Source organism: Ranitomeya imitator, chromosome 2 (assembly GCF_032444005.1).
Source record: "Ranitomeya imitator isolate aRanImi1 chromosome 2, aRanImi1.pri, whole genome shotgun sequence".
Lineage (NCBI taxonomy): Eukaryota > Metazoa > Chordata > Amphibia > Anura > Dendrobatidae > Ranitomeya > Ranitomeya imitator.
Window position 1 is genome coordinate 653104411 of NC_091283.1, and position 24991 is coordinate 653129401.

The window sequence follows — 24991 nt, forward strand, 5'->3', positions numbered from 1 at the left end:
TAAATGTTCTTTTTTCCTTCCATGTTGCTTCTGCTGCTGTGAAGCACCTGAAGGGTTAATAAACTTCTTGATTGTGGTTTTGAGTACCTTAAGGGGTGCAGTTTTTAGAGTTGTGTCACTTTTGGGTATTTTCAGCCATATAGACTCCTCAAACTGACCTCAAATGTAAGGTGGTCCATAAAAAATGGTTTTGTAAATTTCGTTGTAAAAATGAAATTGCTGGTCAAATTTTAACCCTTATACCTTCCTAGCAAAAAAAAATGTTGTTTCCAAAATTGTGCTGATGTAAAGTAGACATGTGGGTAATGTTATTTATTAACTATTTTGTGTCACATAACTCTCTCGTTTAACAGAATAAAAATTCAAAATTTGAAAATTGTGAAATTTTTCAAAATTTTAGCCAAATTTCCATTTTTTTTTCACAAATAAACACAAAAATTATCAACCTAAATTTACCACGAACGTGAAGCCCAATATGTCACGAAAAAACAGTCTCAGAACCGCTAGGATCCGTTGAAGTATTCCTGAGTTATTACCTCAAAGGGACACTGGTCAGAATTGCAAAAAACGGCCAGGTCATTAAGGTCAAAATAGTTAAGTAAATAAGGCAGCACACTGCAGCGCTAAAACATGTAAACTTGAAAACACGAAATTTGAACTGCATTACTGCACTAGAAATATGAAAAATGAGAGCTTTTAGCGCATAAAAATGGCCAATTTTATGTGTACCTGGTAGCCCCTTTACGGCATCTCTCTTATACCAGGTCCTAAACTTGCCTTACCTCGCTGAGAATAAACGTCTCCATTTGAATGGGTACATGTGAAACCTCTTCTTAGACTAAAATTCTCTCTCTCTGTGGAGGGGTATTGGACCTGCTGTAATTAAAACACCTGAAGCTAGGAGGCGGAGTGCACGATCAGAAGGCTAAAGAATACATTTCAAAAACCTGACCTGCACATCCAAACATAGACTCAGTGTGAACAGGTGTTGAACCTAGAGTCGCCAACTCGTATATAGTTAAGTAAATAAGGCAGCACACTGCAGCGCTAAAACTGCACTTGAAATATGAAAAATGAGAGCTTTTGGCGCATAAAAATGGCCAATTTTATATGTACCTGGTAGCCCCTTTACGGCATCTCTCTTATACCAGGTATCAGCGAGGTAAGGCAAGTTTAGGACCTGGTATAAGAGAGATGCCGTAAAGGGGCTACCAGGTACACATAAAATTGGCCATTTTTATGTGCTAAAAGCTCTCATTTTTCATATTTCTAGTGCAGTAATGCAGTTCAAATTTCGTGTTTTCAAGTTTACATGTTTTAGCGCTGCAGTGTGCTGCCTGGAAATTGTTACTGAAGAAGGCCAAGCATTGAGGCCGAAACGTTTATTTTGATGACTACAATAAATTACAAAAAACTCCATTTAAGTTGAGTGCCTAAATTTATCTTTCACTATATACGGCTAAGACCCTACTAAGGCACCATTTCCGGATAGTGCACGCGGTTTTCCTCTATTAAGGTCAAAATAGGCTGGGTCATGAAGGGGTTAAACCACAGCGGGGAGAACCTGGTAAGACGGGTGACTGCACGAATTTGTCTAACTCTTCCCCATAATTTATATATCAGGAATAGCGTAGGATAGATTTTCCCAAGTGCCCCCAGAGACCCATCTTCCAAGTACTGTACCGCAGGACATCTTGTCTTCTCTCTATCAGCTGTGTAACTGTTGGAAGACGCCTCACTCTCCCAGCCCTTTAAGTGCTGGCACTGAGCCGCCAGGAAGTATATTTCAGGGTTAGGCAAAGACAAACCTCCTTCATCCTTAGGTCTCTGAAGCGTCTCCAATCTAATACGGGGATGCTGCTTCCCCCACACCAAATTTCTAAATAAGGAGTTAATCAGCTTAAATTTCCCACGTGGTATCCAAATAGGTTATGGAGAACATGCAGTATCTATCACGCTACATGGGGGTGAGACGAAGAGATGAAGTGAACCCAAAAGTGGACCCTCTGGGTCGCGGGCCCAGAGCCCCCGAGGGCGAGCAAACCTGATGGATGCACCCCCTATACAGGGAGTGTTAGTGTATCGTCACACAGTGGCATTTTGATCGCTACGACGGCACGATCCGTGACGCTCCAGCATCGTAACAATATCGCTCCAGCGTCGTAGACTGCTGTCACACTTTGCAATGTATGACGCTGGAGCGATAATTTCATGACGTATGTGCGATGTAGAAGCCGTTGGTTACTATGCGCACATCGTATACAATATCGTGCACACCTTTGTTACACCATGCGATCATGCCGCCACAGCGGGACACTAGACGACGAAAGAAAGTTTCAAACGATCTGCTACGTCGTACGATTCTCAGTGGGGTCCCTGATCGCAGGAGCGTGTCAGACACAGCGAGATCGCTGGAACGTCACGAATATATCGCTGGAACGTCATGAATCGTGCCATCGTAGCGATCAAAATGCCACTGTGTGACAGTACCCTTAGGAGCAGGCCCAAGGAGGATGGAACCGCAACTGCCGGAGCCAAAGGGACGACTGGGTGAAGCAGCGGAGCAGGAACGCTGAGGAAGACGAGGTGGAGAACTGTAAAGGAAAAATACAAATATTAGGAGAAGGCAGAACCAGGAGTCAGAAGGAAACAGGGGGAACAGAGAACCGGAGGAACCAGGAAACACGGAAGGAACGGAGCACAGGGAGTTAACCAGAGGATGGGCCCGAATACTACGCTGGAACAAGCAGAACCGCTACAGCGAGGATACGCAGGCGCTTACCTGAGGAAGCGCCGAACAGAAATACCCGGTGGGCGCCGCCATATTGGAGGCGGAGCCACCGGGTCACAACCTTCCAGAAGGCAGAGTGGCGGAGGAGACCCTAAGGCGCATGCGTGGACCGCTGACGCGCAGAGAAGCCGGGCCGACAAGCAGGAGGGACATCGGGAGCGCGCCGGCCGGACAGGTAAGTATCGGCGATCGTGACAGTACCCCCTTTCTCACTCCCCCTCTTTTTAGAGCTGGAAAGAAACCTCTTCAAAATATGGGGTGCATTGATGTTTTCTCGAGGTTCCCATGATCTCTCCTCGGGACCAAATCCCTTCCAGTCAACTAGAAATAACTTCCGACCCTTAACCATCTTTTGGGCTAAAATATCCCTCACCTCGAATTGATCGTCGGAAGAGGAATAGGATGGGACAAAAGATGAAGATGAGTGAAAACGATTAAATACAGCAGGTTTAAGAAGCGAGACATGAAAGGAATTAGGAACACGCAAAGAAGCAGGTAATTTTAACTTATATGCCACATCATTGATTTGGTTAGAAATTTCAAATGGACCAATGTAGCGAGGACCAAGTTTAAGAAAAGGGATTTTTAACCTAATGTACCGAGAGGTGAGCCAAACCTTATCCCCTGGTTGATATCGAGGGGCATCAAGACGTCTCATCTGCATACCTTTTCATACGATCATTAGCCTTTAAAAGCGACTCCTTTGTCTCTAGCCAAATTTTGGAGAACTCCAGGGACAAAGAATCAGCCGCCGGTACGCCTGAAGTGCAGGAAATGGGAACAGGAATGCCAGGGTGTTGCCCAAAGACCACAAAGAATGGAGACTTAGAAGAAGATTCACTAGGATGATTGTTATAGGCAAATTCAGCCCATGGAAGCAAGGAAACCCATTCATCTTGATGAGCATTGGAGAAATGTAGATAGGACGTGAGAATTTGATTGACGCGCTCCACTTGGCCATTAGACTGAGGATGATAAGCGGAGGAGAAATCTAGAGTCACCTTCATAAAGCCACACAGAGCTCTCCAAAACCGAGCCGTGAACTGGACTCCTCGATCCGAAACGATATGAAGAGGAAAGCCGTGAAGTCGGAAGATATGAAAGATGAAGATCTTCGCCAACTCGGGAGCAGAAGGTAATCCAGATAAGGGTATGAAGTGGGCCATTTTGGAAATTCAATCTACTACCACCAGAATAACAGAGCAATTAGAGGAGCGAGGGAGATCCGTGATAAAGTCCATGGCAATATGACGCCAAGGACTTGAAGGTACTGGAAGCGGATGTAAGAGTCCGGAAGGTAATTGCCGGGGAACCTTGTTCTTAGCACAAGAGGGACACGAAGCAATGAAATCCTGGACATCTCGACGAAAGGACGGCCACCAATAGTGACGTGCTACAAGAGAAAGGGTCTTCTTAACTCCCGCATGCCCGTCAAATTTGGAGGAATGACCCCAGAGCAGAGCTCTCCTTCTGTCCTTACTTGCCACGAAGGTCTTCCCAGGAGGCGAGGAAATTACATCCAAAGGAGCAACGGAAATTATCCTAGCAGGGTCAATAATATGTGCAGGACTCTCCACTTCATCCAACGGTTGAAAGGACCGTGAGAGAGCATCAGCTCTGACATTTTTGTCACCAGGACGGAAATGGAGTTCAAAATCAAAACGTCCAAAAGACAGGGACCATCTAGCTTGTCGAGGATTTAGTCTTTGGGCAGACTGCACATAGGCTAGGTTCTTATGGTCCGTAAATATAGTGAAGGGATGAACAGCCCCCTCGAGGAGATAACGCCACTCCTCTAAGGCCAACTTAATGGCTAACAGTTCCTTGTCTCCGATAGAGTAATTACGTTCCGAAGAGGAAAATGACTTGGAGAAGAAACCACACGTGACGATACGTCCAGTAGCTGACCTTTGTAAGAGGACTGCTCCGACTCCCAAGGAAGATGCATCCACTTCAAGAACAAAGCGTCTGTTGGCATCAGGACGATGAAGCACCGGGGCTACAGCAAATCTCTGTTTCAAAGTTAGAAATGCATTTTGCGCCTCCGAAGGCCAGTTGTTAGAATCAACTCCTTTGCGAGTGAGAGCTGAGATGGGCTTGGTTAATGAAGAAAAATGTGGAATAAATTGCCTATAGTAATTGGCGAAGCCGAGGAAACGTTGAATGGCTTTAACTCCTACTGGCCGTGGCCAATCCAGAACCGCAGACACTTTGGCTGGATCCATTCTCAGACCGGCATCAGAAACAATATATCCCAGGAAAGGTACACTTGACTGTTCAAAACACATTTTTCGATCTTGGCAAAAAGATGATTCTCACGGAGACGTTGTAAAACCAGATGGACGTCACGTCGATGGGTGGAGAGATTCGGAGAGAAGATGAGTATGTCGTCTAGATAAACTACGACACTAACATACAGGCAATCTCTGAAGACGTGATTTACGAATTCTTGGAATACAGCAGGAGCGTTACAGAGACCGAAAGGCATAACCAAGTACTCATAATGGCCGTCACGGGTGTTAAATGCGGTCTTCCATTCATCTCCTGCACGAATTCGAACCAGGTTGTAAGCACCACAGAGATCCAGCTTAGTGAACACTCGTGCTCCTCTTAAACGGTCAAAGAGCTCTGAGATTAATGGTAACGGATATTTGTTCTTCACTGTTATGTTGTTCAAACCTCTATAGTCTATACATGGATGAAGAGAGCCGTCTTTTTTTCTTGACAAAAAAGAAACCGGCTCCTGCTGGCGAAGAGGATTTCCGAATGAAACCTTTGGCAAGGTTCTCCTGAATGTACTCCGACATGGCTTGAGTCTCTGCAGGTGAGAGGGGGTAGATTCTTCCTCGTGGTGGCATGGTACCGGGAACCAAGTCTATTGGACAGTCATAGGACCGATGTGGAGGAAGATTCTCCGCTTCCTTCTTATTGAAAACATCAGAAAAGGAAGAGTAGGCAGAAGGCAGACCAGGAAAAGCAAGGGAAGAGGAAGAGTCACCCACAGGACGTACCGACAGGACGACAGACACCGAGCCCGACAGGAATCCCCCCAATAAAGAATATTGCCATTATGCCAATCTAATGCGGGCTCGTGGGTCCGCAACCATGGTAGGCCTAAAAGCACAGGATGAGAAATATTGGCTAAAACGTAAAACGCAATTTTCTCCCTGTGTAAAACCCCTACTTAAAGGTCTACTACTTGTGTGACCTGGGTTACAGTCTCTTGCAAGGGTTTGCCATCCACCGAAGCAAGAAAAAGAGGACTTTCTAAGGTCCTAACGGGGACAGAAAATCTAACAACCTCCTCTTGTCTGATAAAATTCCCAGCTGCACCCGAGTCAATATAAGCAAGCAGAGAATAGCGTTTACCAGAGACATGAAGTAGGACGGAAAGCGTAAGGGGTAGAGAGGTATCACATGGCACCTAGGAAGGCCTCTCTTACCTGACCTAGGCGGAGGAGTTTTCCGGACGATCAGGACAAGCACGGAGGAGATGGGAAGCACTGCCACAGTAGAAACAAAGGCCTTGGGTGCGTCTCTCCTGGCGCCGTTGCTCAGACATCTTGAGCCGGTCCACTTGCATCGGCTCAGGCGCAGGTACGGAAGTAGATGCTCTGGGTCTTGGAATAGGTGGTCTACGTAACGGCAGGGAAGGGCGAGGAATCCTTCTCTCACATGCACGTTCTTGAAATCTGAGGTCAATACGGGTAGCCAAGGATATCAGATCCTCCAAATTGGTAGGAGTATCTCGCCCCGCCAACTCATCTTTAATGCGCCCGGATAGTCCACGCCAAAATGCCCCTACCAAGGCCTCATTATTCCACCCTAGGTCAGAAGATAGCGTGCGGAACTGAATGGCGTACTGACCTACAGATAGGGTCCCCTGTTGTAAATTGAATAGAGACTCGGTAGTGGAGGCCAGACGACCTGGAATGTTTCAAAGAAATCTGCTAAGTGTGACATAAGAGGATCGTCATGCTCCCAGAGAGGATTTACCCACGCCAACGCATCCCCCTCAAGATGAGAAATTATGAAAGCTATCTTAGCCCGATCGGTGGGGTATTGTAACGGCAAGAGCTCAAAATGGAGACGACACTGATTTAAGAAACCCGACATAATTTGGGGTCTCCATTATAGCGTGGGGGTTTTCTTCAATTGACCCATACTTAAACCCAGATACTTCAGCAGACTGCCTAATCTTGGCGGCCAACGGCTCAACAGCCAAAATAAACAGGAGAGGGAAGAGTGCAAAAATTTTTATGAAACCCAATTGCAAAAATGATTTTCAGCCCAAAATCATAAAAAGGAAACTGTCCCCAAAGATGAAAAACGCTTTAAAAAACAGCGCACGGATCCATATAGTATACTTTAGTGGTTTCATGATGGAGTCATAGTACTCCGAAACGCGTTGAATAAAGTCACTTTTTCATCTGAATATCCATATGGACTTCTATCTTTCAAGCAACCCGAAGTTAATCCACCTTTTTATCCGTTTTTTTTTTTTTTTTTTTACACTTTGGCTAGTCACGAGGAGACCGGTGGATCTGCGGCAGCTAATATTTCTATAAAGGTACCTTCACACATAACGATATTGTTAACGATATCGTTGCAACGTCACACTTTTTTGTGACGTAGCAACGATCTCGCTAACGATCTCCTTATGTGTAACAGCGACCAACGATCAGGCCCCTGCTGGGAGATCGTTGGTCGTGGGGAATGATCAGGACCTTTTTTTGGTCGCTGATCACCCGCTGTCATCGCTGGATCGGCGTGTGTGACGCCGATCCAGCGATGTGTTGACTTGTAACCAGGGTAAACATCGGGTTACTAAGTGCAGGGCCGCGCTTAGTAACCCGATATTTACCCTGGTTACCATTGTAAAAGTAAAAAAAAAAAAAACACACTACATACTTACATTCCGATGTCTGTCACGTCCCCCGCCGTCGGCTTCCCTGCACTGACTGTGTCAGCGCCGGCCGTAAAGCAGAGCACAGCGGTGACGTCACCGCTGTGCTCTGCTTTACGGCCGGCGGCGCTGACAGTCAGTGCAGGGAAGCTGACGGCGGGGGACGTGACAGACATCGGAATGTAAGTAAGTAGTGTGTTTTTTTTTTTTTTTTTTTAACTTTTACAATGGTAACCAGGGTAAATATCGGGTTACTAAGCGCGGCCCTGCACTTAGTAACCCGATGTTTACCCTGGTTACCCAGGGACTTTGGCATCGTTGAAGACAGTTTCAACAATGCCGAAGTCTTTCCCCGGATCGTTGGTCGCTGGAGAGAGCTGTCTGTGTGACAGCTCCCCAGCGACCCCACAACGACTTACCAACGATCACGGCCAGGTCGTATCGCTGGTCATGATCGTTGGAAAGTCTTTTAGTGTAACGGCACCTTAAGCCTGTGTTTGGGCTCTATCTGGGGAGTAAAATCTGATTAGAGATATCTCTTAATACCCAGATAAGACCCTATTGCGCTTTTACTTTCCTTCCAGCTTTTTATTGACACATCTGTTTTAAAGCAGGTGACACTAAGAGCATGTCCTACTTTCAGCCGTTTTGCAGATCTGACTCGACTATTGAAGTCTTTGGGGATCAGTGAAACCCAGATGCAAACTGAAAACAGACTTAACAGTCAATGGATAGAATTACAGTCAATGGATAGAATTTTAGACAATCTATCGAATTCAGTTTCTTAGAACAGATGACAAAGAAAGCAAGCCATACGGAAGCACAACCAATGACATGAGAAAAGGACAGTCTGTTGGATGTGTGAATGTAGCCTTACCTCCAGCACAGTTCACTTTAAACTCTGCTTGTTGACAGATTTCTTATTAAAGGGGTTTTAACATTTTATCATCCGTAGGCTAGCAGAGGGTTAAAACAATAAACTGAGATGGCGCTCACCTTTCCCTAATCCAGTGACTCAATCAGAGCTGACAGCGTTATGTTTTGTAAGTACACATTTTATTGACATGGGGAATGGTAACTCCCTGTTGTCATTTGATTTTGGTTAGAGTTGAGCGGTCCTCTTTGTGTACTTCTAACATGTTCAGTTTTCAGAGGGATGTCTCACAATAGGCATGTATGGCATATCCACTGACTTATATTATACTTCCAGGTCTCACGTCTGACACTTGACAGGTGTGTTTCCCCTGTTGTTAGGCACACTCTATTGTTATTGGTGTTCTGAATATAACCAAGAACAATTTGTTGGGACAAGCATCTATCAGTCTGTTGTGAGACAACCTCTCTAATAGTAGGTTTTTAGCAAGCTATTGTCCATTAAGGCTAATCTTGACTCTCATGGCAATTTAGGGCAGCATCTGCAAGGAGTTTGTATGTTCTTCCCATGTCTGCAAGGGTTTCCTTCCACATTCCAAAGATACAATGATGGTAAATTTAGATTGAGATCCTCAATGGCACAGTGATGATGATGTTTGTAAAGTGCTGCTGAATATGATGGTGCTATATAAGTGGGTAAGATAAACGAGTTGCAGGATTTTTTATTGCTTGTTGCCAAGGTTAACCACCAACTCATAGGTGGCTAGTTCATATATAATTTCTTTTTAATATGGGATTGCTACTCACTTGGGTGCGTCATGAGGCGACGCGGGAAGCATTTCCATTTAAATGTCCATACTGGTTTCATGGTGCTTCATAAACCATCCAAAGGAAAAACAAACAGCCTTTCAGTGAAGGCAAAGCAAACTAAAAAGTTCTCGCCGGTGTCTCTTTAGAGCCAATCTTGGCCACACAGGCTGGATAGCATCCAGTATACCGGTTCAGTCTCTAATTAAGACACAGAAGGCCTTCTTCCTCCATACACACAGACCATGTGTCATACAGCAGACTCCATTTTAACATCTGAACCACACCCAGAGGTGGGGAATGTGGGCAGCCAGACCCGCCCATCTCTTAGGCTGCCTGTAAAATCTGGCCTAGATGCACCAAACAAGCTTCTTCCTACAATGTGCACTATAGAAATACTCCAGGTTTATATCACAGATGCCAACCACCTCTGTGATACATACCACCCATCAACTATGTGTCTGCTACATACCTCCCCCCTGTGCATAAACCTGTGGTGCTTGGCACCTTCTACTAGACATGGGATTTTTGAGAGGGCATCGGCATTACCATGTAGCCTCCCGGCTCTATGTTCCACATGGAAACTAAAATCCTGCAGAGCTAGAAACCAGCAGGTAGCTCGAGCATTTTTCCCCTTTTTCTCCCTCATACACCTGAGTTGGTCATTGTATGATACTACGTTAAATTTTCGCCCTAACAGATAGTACCGTAATGTGTCCAACGCCCACTTTATGGCCAAGCATTCCTTTTCTACTGTGGAATATTTATTTTCACATTACCACATCTTCCTACTCAGGTAAGAACGGGGTGCTACGCCCCGTGTATCTCCTTAGAAAGGACTGCTCCTAAACCGACTACTGAGGTGTCTGCCTGGAGTAGAAATTACTTCTTGAAGTGGGGGTAACCAGGACCAGCTGCTTACAGCTCTTGAAAGGCCGCCTCTGCAGTCCACTAGGCCATATCTAATTTTGTCCCCTTAAGGAGGTCAGTCATCGGTGCAGCCATCATGGCAAATATTGGAATGAATCTACTGAAGTACCCCACAATTCTTAGAAAGGGTCTTCTTTGAGAGCGTTCTTTATGACTTTTTGATTGTGTCCACTTTACTAATCTGGGGTTTGATCTCGCTTCTACCTACTACATATCATAGGTATCGTAGGTTGTTGGCATTGGAACGGACCTCAAGGGTCATCATGTCCATCCCACTGCTCAATGCAGCACAGGATTAATTGAAACATCTCAAACAGATGTCTCACCAGCCTCTGTTTTAAGACTTCCGTTGAAGGAGAACTCAACACCTCTCGTGGCAGCCTGTTCCACTCATTGATCACCCTCACCGTGAAAAAGCTTTTTTCTAATATCTAATCTGTATCTTCTCCCTTTCAGTTTCATTCCATTGCTTCTCAAGTGTTTCCATGTACAAATGAGAATAAGGATGATCTCTCTACACTTTGTTGGAACTTGTGTTTTGGAACCAGAAAAATCGGGCTAGACGATGCGCTCTTGGATTCCTCAATCACTCTGAGTTTCAACATACAACTTTCTTCTCGTCGGACCTCAGGAAATCGATAGGTCTTCAAGTTCACCTGCACATGGTGTTCAGTCAGATCTTAATGTTCTATGACATTTGTACACCCTGACAATTCTGAGAACAGATCCCTGTTCTGCTGCAACAATTCCTGACACCTCTTTTTTGGGCCTTCAACAGGGTTTCAACCATTGCGACTCCTTTAACAGCTGCTTCTGGCTTGACCAGCAAACACGGAGTTTCAACTGGATCTCTGTCTTACAACGGCTTGATGAGATTGGAGTGGTAGACCTGGTATGGCTTACATCTTCTTGGTTGATGAATCTTGTAGTTCACTTCACCAAGCTTTTCCACCACCTCATAAGGCCCTTGCCAGTTGACCAAGTTCTTACTCTCCATGGTGGTAATTAATACGAGGACTCGTTCTACGAGGACCGGTTGTAGACCATAGCTTGAGCTTCTTGTGCCTGGAGGAGATGTCCTTTTTTACAATGGCCATCACCTTCGCAATCTCCTGCATATGAGTTACATGCTCAGTGACGCTCCGGTGGTGCACGACTTTGGCTTCCCAGGTTTCCTTCGCTATGTAAAGGAGTACCTGTGGATGTTGGCCATACAGAATTTCATACAGAGAGAACCCAGTAGAGGCCTGTGCAACCTCCCATATAGAGAACAGCAAATACAATAGGAGACAGTCCCAGTCTCGACCATCTTTTTTTATGACCTTCCTAAGCATACTCTTCAAGATTTTATTGAATCTTTCCACAAGGCTTACTATCTTTGAATGGTGCACTTCTATGATGGGTAATGGCATGATGGGGCTTCAAATGTGAGAGGTAGGGGGTTAGCTGGCAGGTGGGACAGAGCCTGCAATACTTTAAGATTTCCCGGTGACATCCGGGCTAATAGAGCCTCTGCATGACCCGCTCTTGAAATTTGCCCACCGCTAGATGGTCACCCAAGTCTTGTGAATGGGCCATGTCCAACATCCTCCCATCTATAGGGTCTTGGTACCAATAACTGTTCCACAATCGCCTCCCTCACTTTCGTAACCCGGTACAATAAGTCCCCACTCCACTTAAAATAGGGACACCTGGTGTCAGCCTCCCTGGCTCCTGTGCTATACCATTTATGACGGTTACTTTATTGAAAGCCTCCCTCAGAGTTAGGTTCCTATGTTGGGTGGACATGAAATTTTCACCGGTCACCTCTAACTCAGGATCATTGGTTTCAGGGGACACTGCCTCCTCATCCCCCACAAGGACACAGAAGGGAAACCTTTCAGACTCTGGGTGTGGTGATACCTCTTTGGGGACAACAAATCTGACCCCTGTCCCTTTACCCCACAGGTCCAAAAACAAAGTCCCGGCTTATGAGAATGGGATGCAGTAAGTCATGGACCACGCCAACCTTGTTGGACTCAGTATCTCGAGCTGTTTCAATGTCCACTCTGGCTACTGGATAGTCTTTATCCTCATGAATGCAGTGCACTCCAACCTTCTTCTCTGGGGTCAGCTGGAGAGGAAGTGTGACCCTCACGAGGGTCACCAAACTCATTCAGTCAGTTCAGTCACTTGTCAACCATTCACCTTTACGGGACAAGCTTGTGGCCCCTCGTGGTGGATAGTTCACACTGGAGGCCAGATACGCATAGTATGAACAGCGGCGCCCCAGGCTACAGTCCATCTGCTCTGAGGTCAGGGGACAACAGGCAACTATATGGTCTGGACAGTGACATTTCCAGCATATGCAACCCCTGACAAAAATTATGGACTCACCACCTTGGAGGATGTTCATTCAGTTATTTTAAATTTTGTAGAAAAAAAAGCAGATCACAGACATGGCACAAAACTAAAGTAATTTCAAGTGGCAACATTCTGGCTTTAAGAAACACTAAAAGAAATCAAGAACAAAAAATGTTGGTCACTAATGGTTATTTTTTTTAACTAAGCATAGGGGAAAAATTATGGAATCACTCAATTCTGAGGAAAAAATTATGGAATCGCCCTGTAAATTTTCAAACCCAAAAATAACACATGCATCAAATTAGATCTGCTTGTTAGTCTGCATCTAAAAAGGAGTGATCACACCTTGGAGAGCTATTGCACCAAGTGGACTGACATGAATCATGGCTCCAACACTAGAGATGTCAATTGAAACAAAGGAGAGGATTATCAAATTCTTAAAAGAGGGTAAATCATCATGCAGTGTTGCAAAACATGTTGGTTGTTCACAGTCAGCTGTGTCTAAAATCTGGACCAAATACAAACAACATGTGAAGGTTGTTAAATGCAAACCTACTGGTAGACCAAGGAAGACATCAAAGCGTCAAGACCGGAAATTTAAAGCAATATGTCTCCAAAACAGGAAATGCACACTGAAACAAATGAACGAATGGGTGGAAACTGGAGTCAACGTCTGTGACCGAACTGTAAGAAACCGCCTAAAGGAAATGGGATTTACTTACAGAAAAGCTAAACGAAAGCCATCATTAATACCTAAACAGGAAAAAACAAGGTTACAATGGGCTAAGGAAAAGCAATTGCGGACTGCGGATGACTGGATGAAAGCCCTATTCAGTGGTGAATCACAAATCTGCATTGGGCAAAGTGATGATGCTGGAACTTTTGTTTGGTGACGTTCCAATGAGATTTATAAAGATGACTGCGAGAAGAGAACATGCAAATTTCCACAGTCATTGATGATATGGGGCTGCCATATGTCAGGTAAAGGCACTGGGGAGATGGCTGTCATTACATCTTCAATAAATGCACAAGTTTATGTTATTTTGGACACTTTTCTTATCCCATCAGTTGAAAGGATGTTTGGGGATGATCTAATCATTTTTCAAGATGATAATGCATCCTGCCATAGAGCAAAAACTGTGAAAACATTCCTTGAAAAAAAGACACATAAGGTCAATGTCATGGCCTGCAAATCGTCCGGATCTCAATCCAGTTGAAAATCTTTAGTGGAAATTGAAGAAAATGGTCCATGACAAGGCTCCAACCTGCAAAGCTGATCTGGAACAGCAATCAGAGAAAGTTGGAGCCAGATTGATGAAGAGTCCTGTTTGACACTCACGAAGTCCATGCCTCAGAGACTGCAATCTGTTAGAAAAGCCAGAGGTGGTGCAACAAAATACTAGTGATGTGTTGGAGTGTTTTTTTGTTTGTTTGTTTTTCATGATTCCATATTTTTTTCCTCCGAATTGAGTGATTCCACAATTTTTCCCCTATGCTTGGTTAAAAAAAAGTAACCATTACTGACTACCACATTTTTTGTTCTTGATTTCTTTTAGTGTTTCTTAAAGGCAAAAAGTTGCCATTTGAAATGACTTTAGTTTTGTGCCATGTCTGTTGATCTGCTTTTTTCTACAAAATTAAACAACTGAATGAACATCCTCCAAGGCCGGTGATTCCATAATTTTGCCAGGGGTTGTAATATGACTAGCTAGGACCCTTGGCATTACCTTCCCCGCTCCTTTGGACCTTGGACACTCACCCACTTTTGGGCTTCTGCCCCCTATTGTGACCCCAAGTATAGAGTGTGCTGCTTTCCAAGGAACCCTTGACCCCTTTATACCTCTCAACCAGTCTGACCAGGTTATCGATGTTCTGGTGATAACCTTGGGCAACCTAAGTCTGTAGAATGTAAGCTCGCAAGGGCAGGGTCCTCGCCCCTCTGTATCAGTCTGTCATTGTTAGTTTGATAACTGTAAGTGATATCTGTAATTTGTATGTAACCCCTTCTCATGTACAGAAAGCATGGATTCAGTGGTGCTATATAAATAAATAATAACCATATTGGCCTTGGAAGGGAATGCACAAACTTGTCCATCACCACTTGCTCTACCATCTGTGCAGGTGTAGTGGACTATGTCTGCAATCATCTTCTGCACGTTGCTCGAAGTTTCTTCCTCTCAGAAACCCTGTCAAATAGGTCTCTATCATCACCCTCAGTCATTTTCTAAAGGGCTCCTCTTACCGCGTTTCAGATGGAAAATTCAGCAGTGGACCTTGGAGTCAGAGCTGCCTCAGTGCTACGAACTGCAAGGATCCTGGATCTGTTGCATAAGCAGTTTGTATCTTGCTGTGCCAGCTGTTGTTGTTGGTGCTGCTGCAGCTGGGTTTGCACGAAGTGTTTCACCAGGTCCTCCATGCTGTCTGAAGTTATTTGCTGGCTTATGGCCGCCTTCACCCAGGACATACAGTACCTCTGTAGGTCTCACACGTGATCCACGGGAATGCTGCCCGCACTTCTAACACCAATTGTGAGAGTGCTACTCACTTGGGTGAATTGTGAGGCAACTTAGCTGAGGCTAAAAAGGGGGGTGAAGCATCCAAAGTCTAAGGAGGCGGTGGAGGTCATGCCAAGGGTATCATCGGATGATGTAATATGCTGGAGATATCAAGTCCCAGGTCATATAGCTGCCCATTGTCCCATGACCACAGAGCAAATGGACTGTGGCATGGGATGCTGGTGTTCATTCTGTGCATATCCGGATTGCAGAGTGGACTGTCCACACAGTGAGGGGCCCCCAGCTTTTCCTGTAAAAGTGAATGGTCTCATGAGGGCCACACTTCCTCTCCAATTGCTCCCTGGGATGAGGGTGGGTGTCCGCTGCATTCAAAAGTATGCTAAAGACTTTCCGGTGGCCAGAGTGGTCATTGAGACGGCCTGCGGTAATGAGTCCCATGAAGTTAGCGTGGTCCAGGATTTATTGCACCCAGTTGTCATAGGCCGGGACTTTGTGTTGTTTTGTGGCTTATGGGGGAGGGTTGGAGACTTCGATTGCGTGGGTAAGAGACAGATTGGTCCTAAAGAAGTCTCACCAACCCAAAAGCCTAACGGGTTGCCCTTCTGTGTAATGGTGAGAGATGAGGAGGTAGTATTCTCTGGGACAAAACCCAAGAACCGGTCAGGCGGAGGTTCTATTGGTCCAGACGTCACCAGGCGAATCCTGTCCTATCCCATCTTTTCAGTCAACCACTCCACTCATGCTGCTATCAATCAAAATGTGGCAACAAAGGGGCCCTGTTGAAACACAGTGTTTGCTGGTTAAGCCAGAAGGGTTCAATGAAGATATCAGAATAGCAGAGGTCCTATTGAAGGGCCAAAACCATAAATGTCAGGAATTGCTGCAGCAAAACTGGGACCTGTTCTCAGATTTGCTGGGGTGTACAAATGTCATAGAACACGAGGTTCTGATGGAACCCCATGTGCGGGTGAATTCGAAGTCCTACCGATTTTTCCAGAGACTGCCTGAGAACTGACCTGCAAGGAAGTGAAGCATATGCTGTATCTCAGAGTCATTGAAGAATTTAAGAGAGGTGAACTAACCCTATTGTCCTTGATCCAAAACCCGATGGAGAATGGAAATACTGTAATGATTATCAGAAGTGGAATGATGTCTCCATGTTCGACGCATATCTGATGACACGTGTCGGTGAGCTGATCAAGAGACTTGGGCCGGCAAGGTACATAACCACCTTGGATCTAACAAATGGATATTGACAAATCCCCATGTCACAAGAAGACAAGTAGAAGACTGCTTTCTCCATGCCCGATGGTTGCTTCCAGTATGTCTGGATTCTGTTCGGACTGCAGGGAGCTCCGGCCACCTTCCAGAGGGCCATGGCCTGGATCCTTGCATCCCATAAGAATTACACTGTGTCATACCTGGACGATCTCGTAATATTAAGTCCAGATTGAGGAAGTCATCTTGGAAAGGTCAAGGTGTTGTTTGACGCTCTCGGGAAGCCAGAATTTTCGATAAATCAAAAAAAATGTGCCATTGGAAGTACCTTGTTTTGTAGTAGGTAGAGGAAAAATAAAACCCCAGATCAATCAAGTGGACACAATCCAAAACTGGCCGAAACCACTCTAAAAAAAGGAAGTTAGGGCCTTGCTGGGAATCACGTACTACAGGAAGATTATTCCAAACTTTTGTCATGAGCAGTGGATTCAGGGATCTTCTATGCAGGCGCTGGCGAGTTCTGCTCCAATGACCTCCGGCATGCGCGACGATAAGGTGCTCTCCCCAATTCCTCTGTGCATAGTCATCCCTATGTACACATGGTTCCTAGCGATGACTATGTAGGAAGGAATAGTATTATAATGAAGACAGGAGGCAGGTTTTTTCCAGGCCCAGGAGCTTGGAAGAAATTATTAGCTTTGGGAAAGAATTTAAGATTTCTCAACATCAAGGTAGGACTAGTTAAACATTTCTATCACCTGTATGCCCATATTAATAGGTCATATACGTCCCAGGGGGTGACAGGTTCCCTTTTACAAGAATTTCAGAACTGTTAAGTCTAATACCTGTATATACTCGAGTATAAGCCGACCCAAGTATAAGCCGAGACCCCTAATTTTGTTACAAAAAACTAGGGGTTTAAGTATATAGGAGTATAAGCCTAGGGTGGGAAATGCAGCAGCTACTGGTAAATTTCAAAAATAAAAATAGATACCAATAAAAGTAAAATTAATTGAGACATCAATAGGTTGTGTTTTTGAATATCCATATTGAATCAGGAGCCCCATAAGATGCACCATACAAAATACGCTCCATGTAATGCTCCATACAAAATACACCCCATATAATGCTCCATACAGTTCATACAGTTCATGTTGCGCCCCATATAATGCTCCATACAAAATACACCCCATATAATGCTCCATAACGTTTATGATGGGCCCCATAAGATGCTCCATACAAAAATATGCCCCATACAATGTTGCATAATGGTTGATTATGGCCCCATAAGATGCTCCATAGAAACATTTGCCCCATATAATGCTGCATAAAGGTTGGTTATGGCCCCATAAGATGCTCCATAGAAACATTTGCCCCATATAATGCTGCACAAAGGTTGATTATGGCCCCATAAGATGCTCCATAGAAACATTTGCCCCATATAATTCTGTACAAAGGTTGATTATGGCCCCATAAGATGCTCCTTAGAAACATTTGCCACATTTAATTCTGCACAAAGGTTGATTATGGCCCCATAAGATGCTCCATAGAAACATTTGCCCCATATGCTGCTGCTGCTGCGATTTAAAAAAAAATAAAAATGACATACTCACCTCTTGTCCTGAGCAGGCGGGAACACCGGCATTTGCGATATTCACCTGTAACCATTCCACCTCCACGCGCCGCTCCGTCTTCCGGCTCTCTGCGGTGACTATTCAGGTAGAGGGCGGTGTGCACTAAACACGTCATCGTGCCCTCTGACCTGAACGTCACAGCCAGAGGACGCGGAACGGAGACAGGTGAATATCACAATGCTCACCCTCCCCTGTCATACTCACCCTCCCGGCACGGTCCCTGGCAGCTTCCGTGATGCGATGGTTTCTCCGGCGCCGGCAGCTTGTTCCTCTGTTCAGCGTTCACTGGTACCACTCATTAAATTAATGAATATGCTCTCTGCTCCTATGGGAGTGGAGTCACATCCATATTCATTACTTTAATGAGCGGTACCACATGACGGCTGAACACAAGAAGAGCTGCCGGTGCCCAGAGTCCATGGCAGAAGCAGGGACCGCGCCGGGAGCAGGTGAGTATGATGTGACAGAGAGACAGACCTGGGAAGGGGAGACAGACCGGTAGGGGTGACTCGAGTATAAGCCAAGAGGGGCACTTTCAGCCTAAAAAAATGGGCTGAAAATCTCGGCGTATATACGGTAATTCATTAAACAGGAGTCCAGCAGACAGTTTACTATAAGAGCGTTACTTAACAAAGAGAATGCCTTCTCATTTCATCTTGTCAGCAATGGCACCACATGGCAGAGAAATGTCACAAGGTCTTTATACAGGAAAGGTGAAGGCTATAAGAAGTCCAGCAAAGCTTTACTTATCAGTCAGAATACTGTAGCAAAAGTGAAACAATAATAAAACAAAGATGGAACTGCATCAATTTCTCAGAGACATCCAGGTCGACCACAGAAGTTAACACCTAAACAGGAGAGTCTTCTGATGAGAAAGGTTGAAGTAAATTGACATGTACGTTCACTATAGATAGCTAAAGAAGAGGAAAGCCAAACTGGGGTATTTCCTGTGAAACAATACGGTGTACACTACAGGAAATGACAAACATAGGCAGACTGTTCTAATGCTCATGTACGAAAAATCCACCTACAATTTGTTAGGGCCTATGCTGAAAAATACTGAAACTCTATACTCTGAAGTGATGAGATCAAGAGAAATGTTTTTGGAACTAATAGCTTCAAAACTGTATGGTGAAGCAAAGGTGAAGCGAACAAAGAAAAATGCATGATTCCTACTGTGAATCATGGTTGTAGCAGTGTCCTTATGTGGGGCTTCATGAGTGCTGCTGGTGTCGGGGAGCTACATTTCATTGTTGGTATCAAGAATTCACAGATGTGCAGATCTATATTGAAAGAGAAGATGCTACCATCACTCAGTGCCCTTGGTAGACTTTTACAACATGAAAATGAGCCAAAACAAATATATAAGGCCAATGTTGTATTTTTGAAATTTAACAGTGATAAAGTGATTTAGTGTTCAAGTCTGTCTCCTGATCTGAACTCAATCCAAACACCTATGGGGAATTCCGAAGAGATACGTGTACATCACTCTCCATCAAGCATCCAGGCTCTAAAAGAGGTTGTTCTTGAAGAATGGAAAAAGATAGATGGTGAAATATGTCACCAACTTATTCATTCCATGCCTAGAACACTTTGTACTGTCCTGATTTATCATGGCGGTCATACGAGATAGTAGTAGTTTTTCATGTGGGGGGTATACATTTTTGCATCAACTAAGCGGAGTAAAACTAATGTTGTGTGTTAAAATATTGTTCTATGAAACGCAGTCCTGTCAACATTTTGGATATGGTTTTTGTGTTCAGCGAGATATTGATTAATATAACTTTACAAAGAGTAATACTCCTCTGTCAAGCACTGTATATTGTTCATATTGTTCTGCTTATAACTTACGTTTATAGAGTGTGGTTTTTGATTGACAGGATTGTACCGTTGTGAACAAGTGTGGTGAACTTGTGACACCTAGCAGCTGTTCCCGTTTGACCCACGGGTGCAGCAGGATTCAGAGTTCCATTATGTTGTTGGATAATGAAAACGATGAGAGAGAGATCCTGGCACTCACCAAAAAGATCATTGAGCTGCTGACAGGAGAGGTGAGTGCTACTGGGAATGCTGGGATATTATACAGTAACACCACTCCTGGTATCTGGCTGATGACTGTATAATTGTATACATCAGGTTCCTGTAAGGTGTCAGGATGTCGCCGTCTATTTCTCCATGGAGGAGTGGGAGTATTTGGAAGGTCACATAGATCTGCACAAGGACTTCATGATGGAAGACCACAAGCTTCACACATCACCAGGTGAGAGAACAATCTTACAAACAAAATGTAATTCTATAAGGGACTTTTGATCAGCCAAAGGAGGAACTTTTTGGTCACCTGTTACTAAATTTTGAGTAAAGGCACATAGATTAAGTAATAAAACATTCTGCTTCTTCTGTTATGATTAGGTAATTCAGTACCACAATGGACACAGAAGTCAGAGCACATACAGTGACCTGACAATAACCCAAAATAATAGAACGAGCTCTGAGACGTGGGAACTCTGCTGACCGCAATCCCTAATCCTCTCCAACCACACTAGAGGCAGCCGTGGATTGCGCCTAACGCTCCCTATGCAACTCGGCACAGCCTGAGAAACTAGCTAGCCTGAAGATAGAAAATAAGCCTACCTTGCCTCAGAGAAATACCCCAAAGGAAAAGGCAGCCCCCCACATATGACTGTGAGTTAAGATGAAAAGACAAACGTAGAGATGAAATAGATTTAGCAAAGTGAGGCCCGACTTTCTGAACAGAGCGAGGATAGGAAAGGTAACTTTGCGGTCATCACAAAACCCTACAAACAACCACGCAAAAGGGGGCAAAAAGACCCTCCGTACCGACTAACGGCACGGAGGTACACCCTCTGCGTCCCAGAGCTTCCAGCAAGCAAGAAAAACCAAATAAACAAGCTGGACAGAAAAAACAGCAAACAAAAATAACACAAGAGCAACTTAGCTATGCAGAGCAGCAGGCCACAGGAACGATCCAGGAGGAAGCAAGTCCAATACTAGAACATTGACTGGAGGCCAGGATCAAAGCACTAGGTGGAGTTAAATAGAGCAGCACCTAACGACTTCACCACATCACCTGAGGAAGGAAACTCAGAAGCCGCAGTACCACTTTCCTCCACCAACGGAAGCTCATAGAGAGAATCAGCCGAAGTACCACTTGTGACCACAGGAGGGAGCTCTGCCACAGAATTCACAACATTCTTCTAGCTTTGCTCCGACTCCTAAATTCAGCATTATTTTCCTAATTTGTTAGATGCAGTCTGTGCATTTGCAATGTGTTTGCAAGTTTGACTGTCTGCCCGCATTGTATATGAGTTCCCCATCCCCTTCAGTCAGGCAGAATGTTGTTGGTCTTATTGGTATTCCATCTGTTAAAAACACAGATCCTTTCTCCATTGGATAGGTGATAATCATTAGGCCTCTTAAGGTCAAAACACCTAGAATATGGGACCACTGCCCCCCTCCACCCCATTCCTCCTTACCCTTTTTCCAGCCACACAATCTAGACAAGGAGGATTTTGAAAAGAGTGATAGCTGAGCAAGCATGCTGCTGCTTACCTTGACTCTCTGAAAGTGATAGGAAAGTCCAGACGCAGCGCTGAGACAATATCCAATTATTCTTTCCTCTTTAGTTTAATAATGGCTAGTTGGGATAAAGTACTCTAAACTTTACATGGGTATGCGATAAGGCACTGTTTTTAACAACATGCTACATAAACACACCTGACTGGTATTCATCATTGGACTTTTTTTTTTTTTTAATAGGTATATCGAAAGCCAAAATTACAGAAAATTTGACCTTGCCAAGGAACAAAAACCTCACAGTCACAGATAGTAATGAATATCCATCTAAGCAAAATAAATGTTTTAATGAAGGAGAAAATCTATCACGCAATGACGTTTATATACAATATCCAACTCTTCACATTAAGGAGGAATCTGCTTCAGGTGAAGATGGAAATGACTCAGACACTTGTGCAGAGAATATTCAGCTTTATCCTTCTATTCATATTAAGGAAGAATCAGTCTCTTGTGAAGAAGAAAATGTCACTGATGCTGACACCTACACAGAGCAAACTCATGATTCCTCTATTGACCAAGCAACCGACCTTATAGACATCACAACTGAATATCAAAATTATTACACTAGCAATGTTGATCTCCATAAGAACGACGCTGTTCAAGGAGAGCCACCTTCTATTATTTGTTCTGAATGTGGAGAATGTTTTTCTTCTGACTCCATGCTTGTTCTTCATCAAAGAGTTCATGGAGGGAGAAAGATTCATTCTTGTCCGGAATGTGGGATGTGTTTTAGCAACAGCACGCATTTCAGTAGTCACCTAAAAACTCATACAATGGAAAAGCCATTTGCTTGTTCGGAATGTGGGAAACGTTTTGCCAACAGTGAAGATTGTTTGAAACATGAAAATGCTCACACGGTCCGGAGGCCTTATATCTGCAATGTATGTGGAAAGTATTTCTCAAACAACTCAAACCGCGTTAGACACCAGAAAATACATACAGATGAAAAGCCATTTTCTTGCAATGAGTGTGGAAAGAGTTTCAGACGAAAGACACATCTCACCATACATAGTAGAGTTCACACAGGAGAGAAGCCATTTAATTGCCCAGAATGTGGGAAGTGTTTTAGCTGTAGTGCTCATCTTACTGCACATCGCCGTATTCATAGAAGAGGAGCTGTTATCTTAGTATGAAGCTAATATTTTAATTTTTTTTTCAGTTTAGAGTTGACAACAAAACATAAACTTGGAAAGTAGGCGTATCGATCATGATTCCCTAAATCCAAGGGCTGTAGAATCTCCAAGCCGATGGCTGTTGCAACAAGCGTTTTAGCTGTTGACAGCCAATAGCCTAAAATAGTTGTAAATCTGTTACATGAATTATGGTTTTGAATGCTTTGACTACAAGACCCAGACTTATTCTTAAAATTTACTCCGTCTGCATGATAAAAGTAATGCAAACTTTTGCAATATATTACTAAAACTTGTGCTCAGGATTGTGCTCACGTTGAGTAGGGGCAGCACAATATATAGCCTCCATCCTATGTAGATGGTGTAATATTTGAAGTGTAATAAAAGATGGAGCTAGTTACTTCTTGCAAGAACACATTTGGTCCTGTTCATTAGCTTTGAAAAGTTGAAACATTTTTGTGCAACTCGGAGATGTGCAAAACCTTTGCGACTTTTGATTTCTCCCAGCTCCACAAAAATTGGCAACGCTAGGGTGCAACGGGGCCATGGTGGGGTCGTGATGCCTCAGCTCGTCTAATTATTGGCGAGCTGTGGTATTCCAGGGACTAGAGTAAGATTTTTGTCTTGGCACACACCACTCGTCAGACACTCTTTTTTTATGAAGAGATTTGTGCCTCTTAACCCCTTTATCCCATATGACATACTATCCCATCGAGGTGACCTGTGACTTAATTCCCAGTGACGGGATAGTACGTCATAGGCGATTGGCCACGCTCACGGGGGAGCGTGGCCGATCACCGCCGGTGTCAGCTGATTATTACAGCTGACATTCGCACTATGTGCCAGGAGCGGTCACGGACCGCTCACGGGACATTAACCCCCGGAACATTGCGATCAAACATGATCGCAGCATTCTGGCGGCATACGGAAGCATCGCGCAGGGAGGGGGCTCCCTGCGTGCTTCCCTGAGATTTGATCGCATTGCTCCGAGGGTCTCCTACCTCCTCCTCCCGGCAGGCCCCGGATCCAAAATGGCCGCAGGACTCCTTTCAGGTCCTGCAGGGAGGTGGCTTTCAAGCGCCTGCACAGAGCAGGCGCCGGGAAGCCTCCCTGCAGTGCCTGTCAGATCGCTGATCTGACACACTGCTTTGCACTATAGTATGATGTCCCCCCGTGGGAAAAAGTAAAAAAAAAAAATATATATATATATATATATATATATATATATATATATATATATTTACATGTGTAAAAATAAATAAATAAATTCCTAAATAAAGAGGAAAAAAATATATTATTCCAATAAATACATTTCTTTATTTAAATTTAAAAAAAAACAATAAAAGTACACATATTGAGTATCACCGTGTCCATAACGACCCGACCTATAAAACTGTCCCCCCACTAGTTAACCCCTTCAGTGAACACCATAAAAAAAAGAGTCAAAAACCAACGCTTTATTATCATACCGCCGAACAAAAAGTGGAATAACATGCAATCAAAAAGACGGATATAAATAACCATGGTACCGCTGAAAACTTCATCTTGTCCCGCAAGAAAACGAGCCCCAATACAGCATCATCAGCGAAAATATAAAAAAGTTATAGTCATCAGAATAAAGCAATGCAAAAATAATTACCTATTTTTTATATAAAATAGTTTTTATCGTATAAAAGCGCCAAAACATAAAAACATGATATAAATGAGGTATCGCTGTAATCGTACTGACCCGAAGAATAAAACTGCTTTATCAATTTTACCAAACGTGGAACGGTATAAACGCCCCCCCAAAAGAAATTCATGAATAGCTCGTTTTTGGTCATTCTGCCTCAAAAAAATTGGAATGAAAAGCAAAAATGTCACCTGCCCGAAAATGGTACCAAAAAAAAGTGAACTCGTTCCGCAACAAACAAAACCTCACATGACTCTGTGGACCAAAATATGGAAAAATTATAGCTCTCACAATGTGGAGACGCAAAAACAATTTTTTTCAATTAAAATCGTCTTTTAGTGTGTGACGGCTGCCAATCCTAAAAATCTGCTTAAAAACCCGCTATAATAGTATCAAACCCCCTTCGTAACCCCCTTAGTTAAGGAAAAATAATAAAATTGAAAAAAAAAAATTATTTCCATTTTCTCATTAGGGTTAGGGTTGGGGCTAAAGTTAGGGTTAGGGCTACAGTTAGGGTTGGGACAAAAGTTAGGGTTGGGCTAAAGTTAGGGTTTGGATTACATTTACGGTTGGAATT

The 24991-nt window shown here is 44.0% G+C and overlaps 1 protein-coding gene across 2 annotated transcripts in view; it reads left to right on the forward strand.

Annotated features, from left to right (window-relative positions):
- Window positions 1-23930, forward strand: part of LOC138667097 (oocyte zinc finger protein XlCOF8.4-like) — a 29479-nt gene extending 5549 nt beyond the window's left edge. Inside the window, exons 3-6 of one of the 2 annotated variants that reach the window (XM_069755404.1) lie at window positions 8653-8740; window positions 19899-20069; window positions 20155-20278; window positions 21796-23930. In XM_069755404.1, the coding sequence (XP_069611505.1) occupies window positions 19992-20069; window positions 20155-20278; window positions 21796-22745 (1152 nt within the window). In that variant the 5' untranslated portion in view covers window positions 8653-8740; window positions 19899-19991 and the 3' untranslated portion in view covers window positions 22746-23930. The remainder of the gene's footprint in view (window positions 1-8652; window positions 8741-19898; window positions 20070-20154; window positions 20279-21795) is intronic. The other variant, XM_069755403.1, reaches the window with a different exon arrangement.
- Window positions 23931-24991: the final 1061 nt, after the last annotated feature.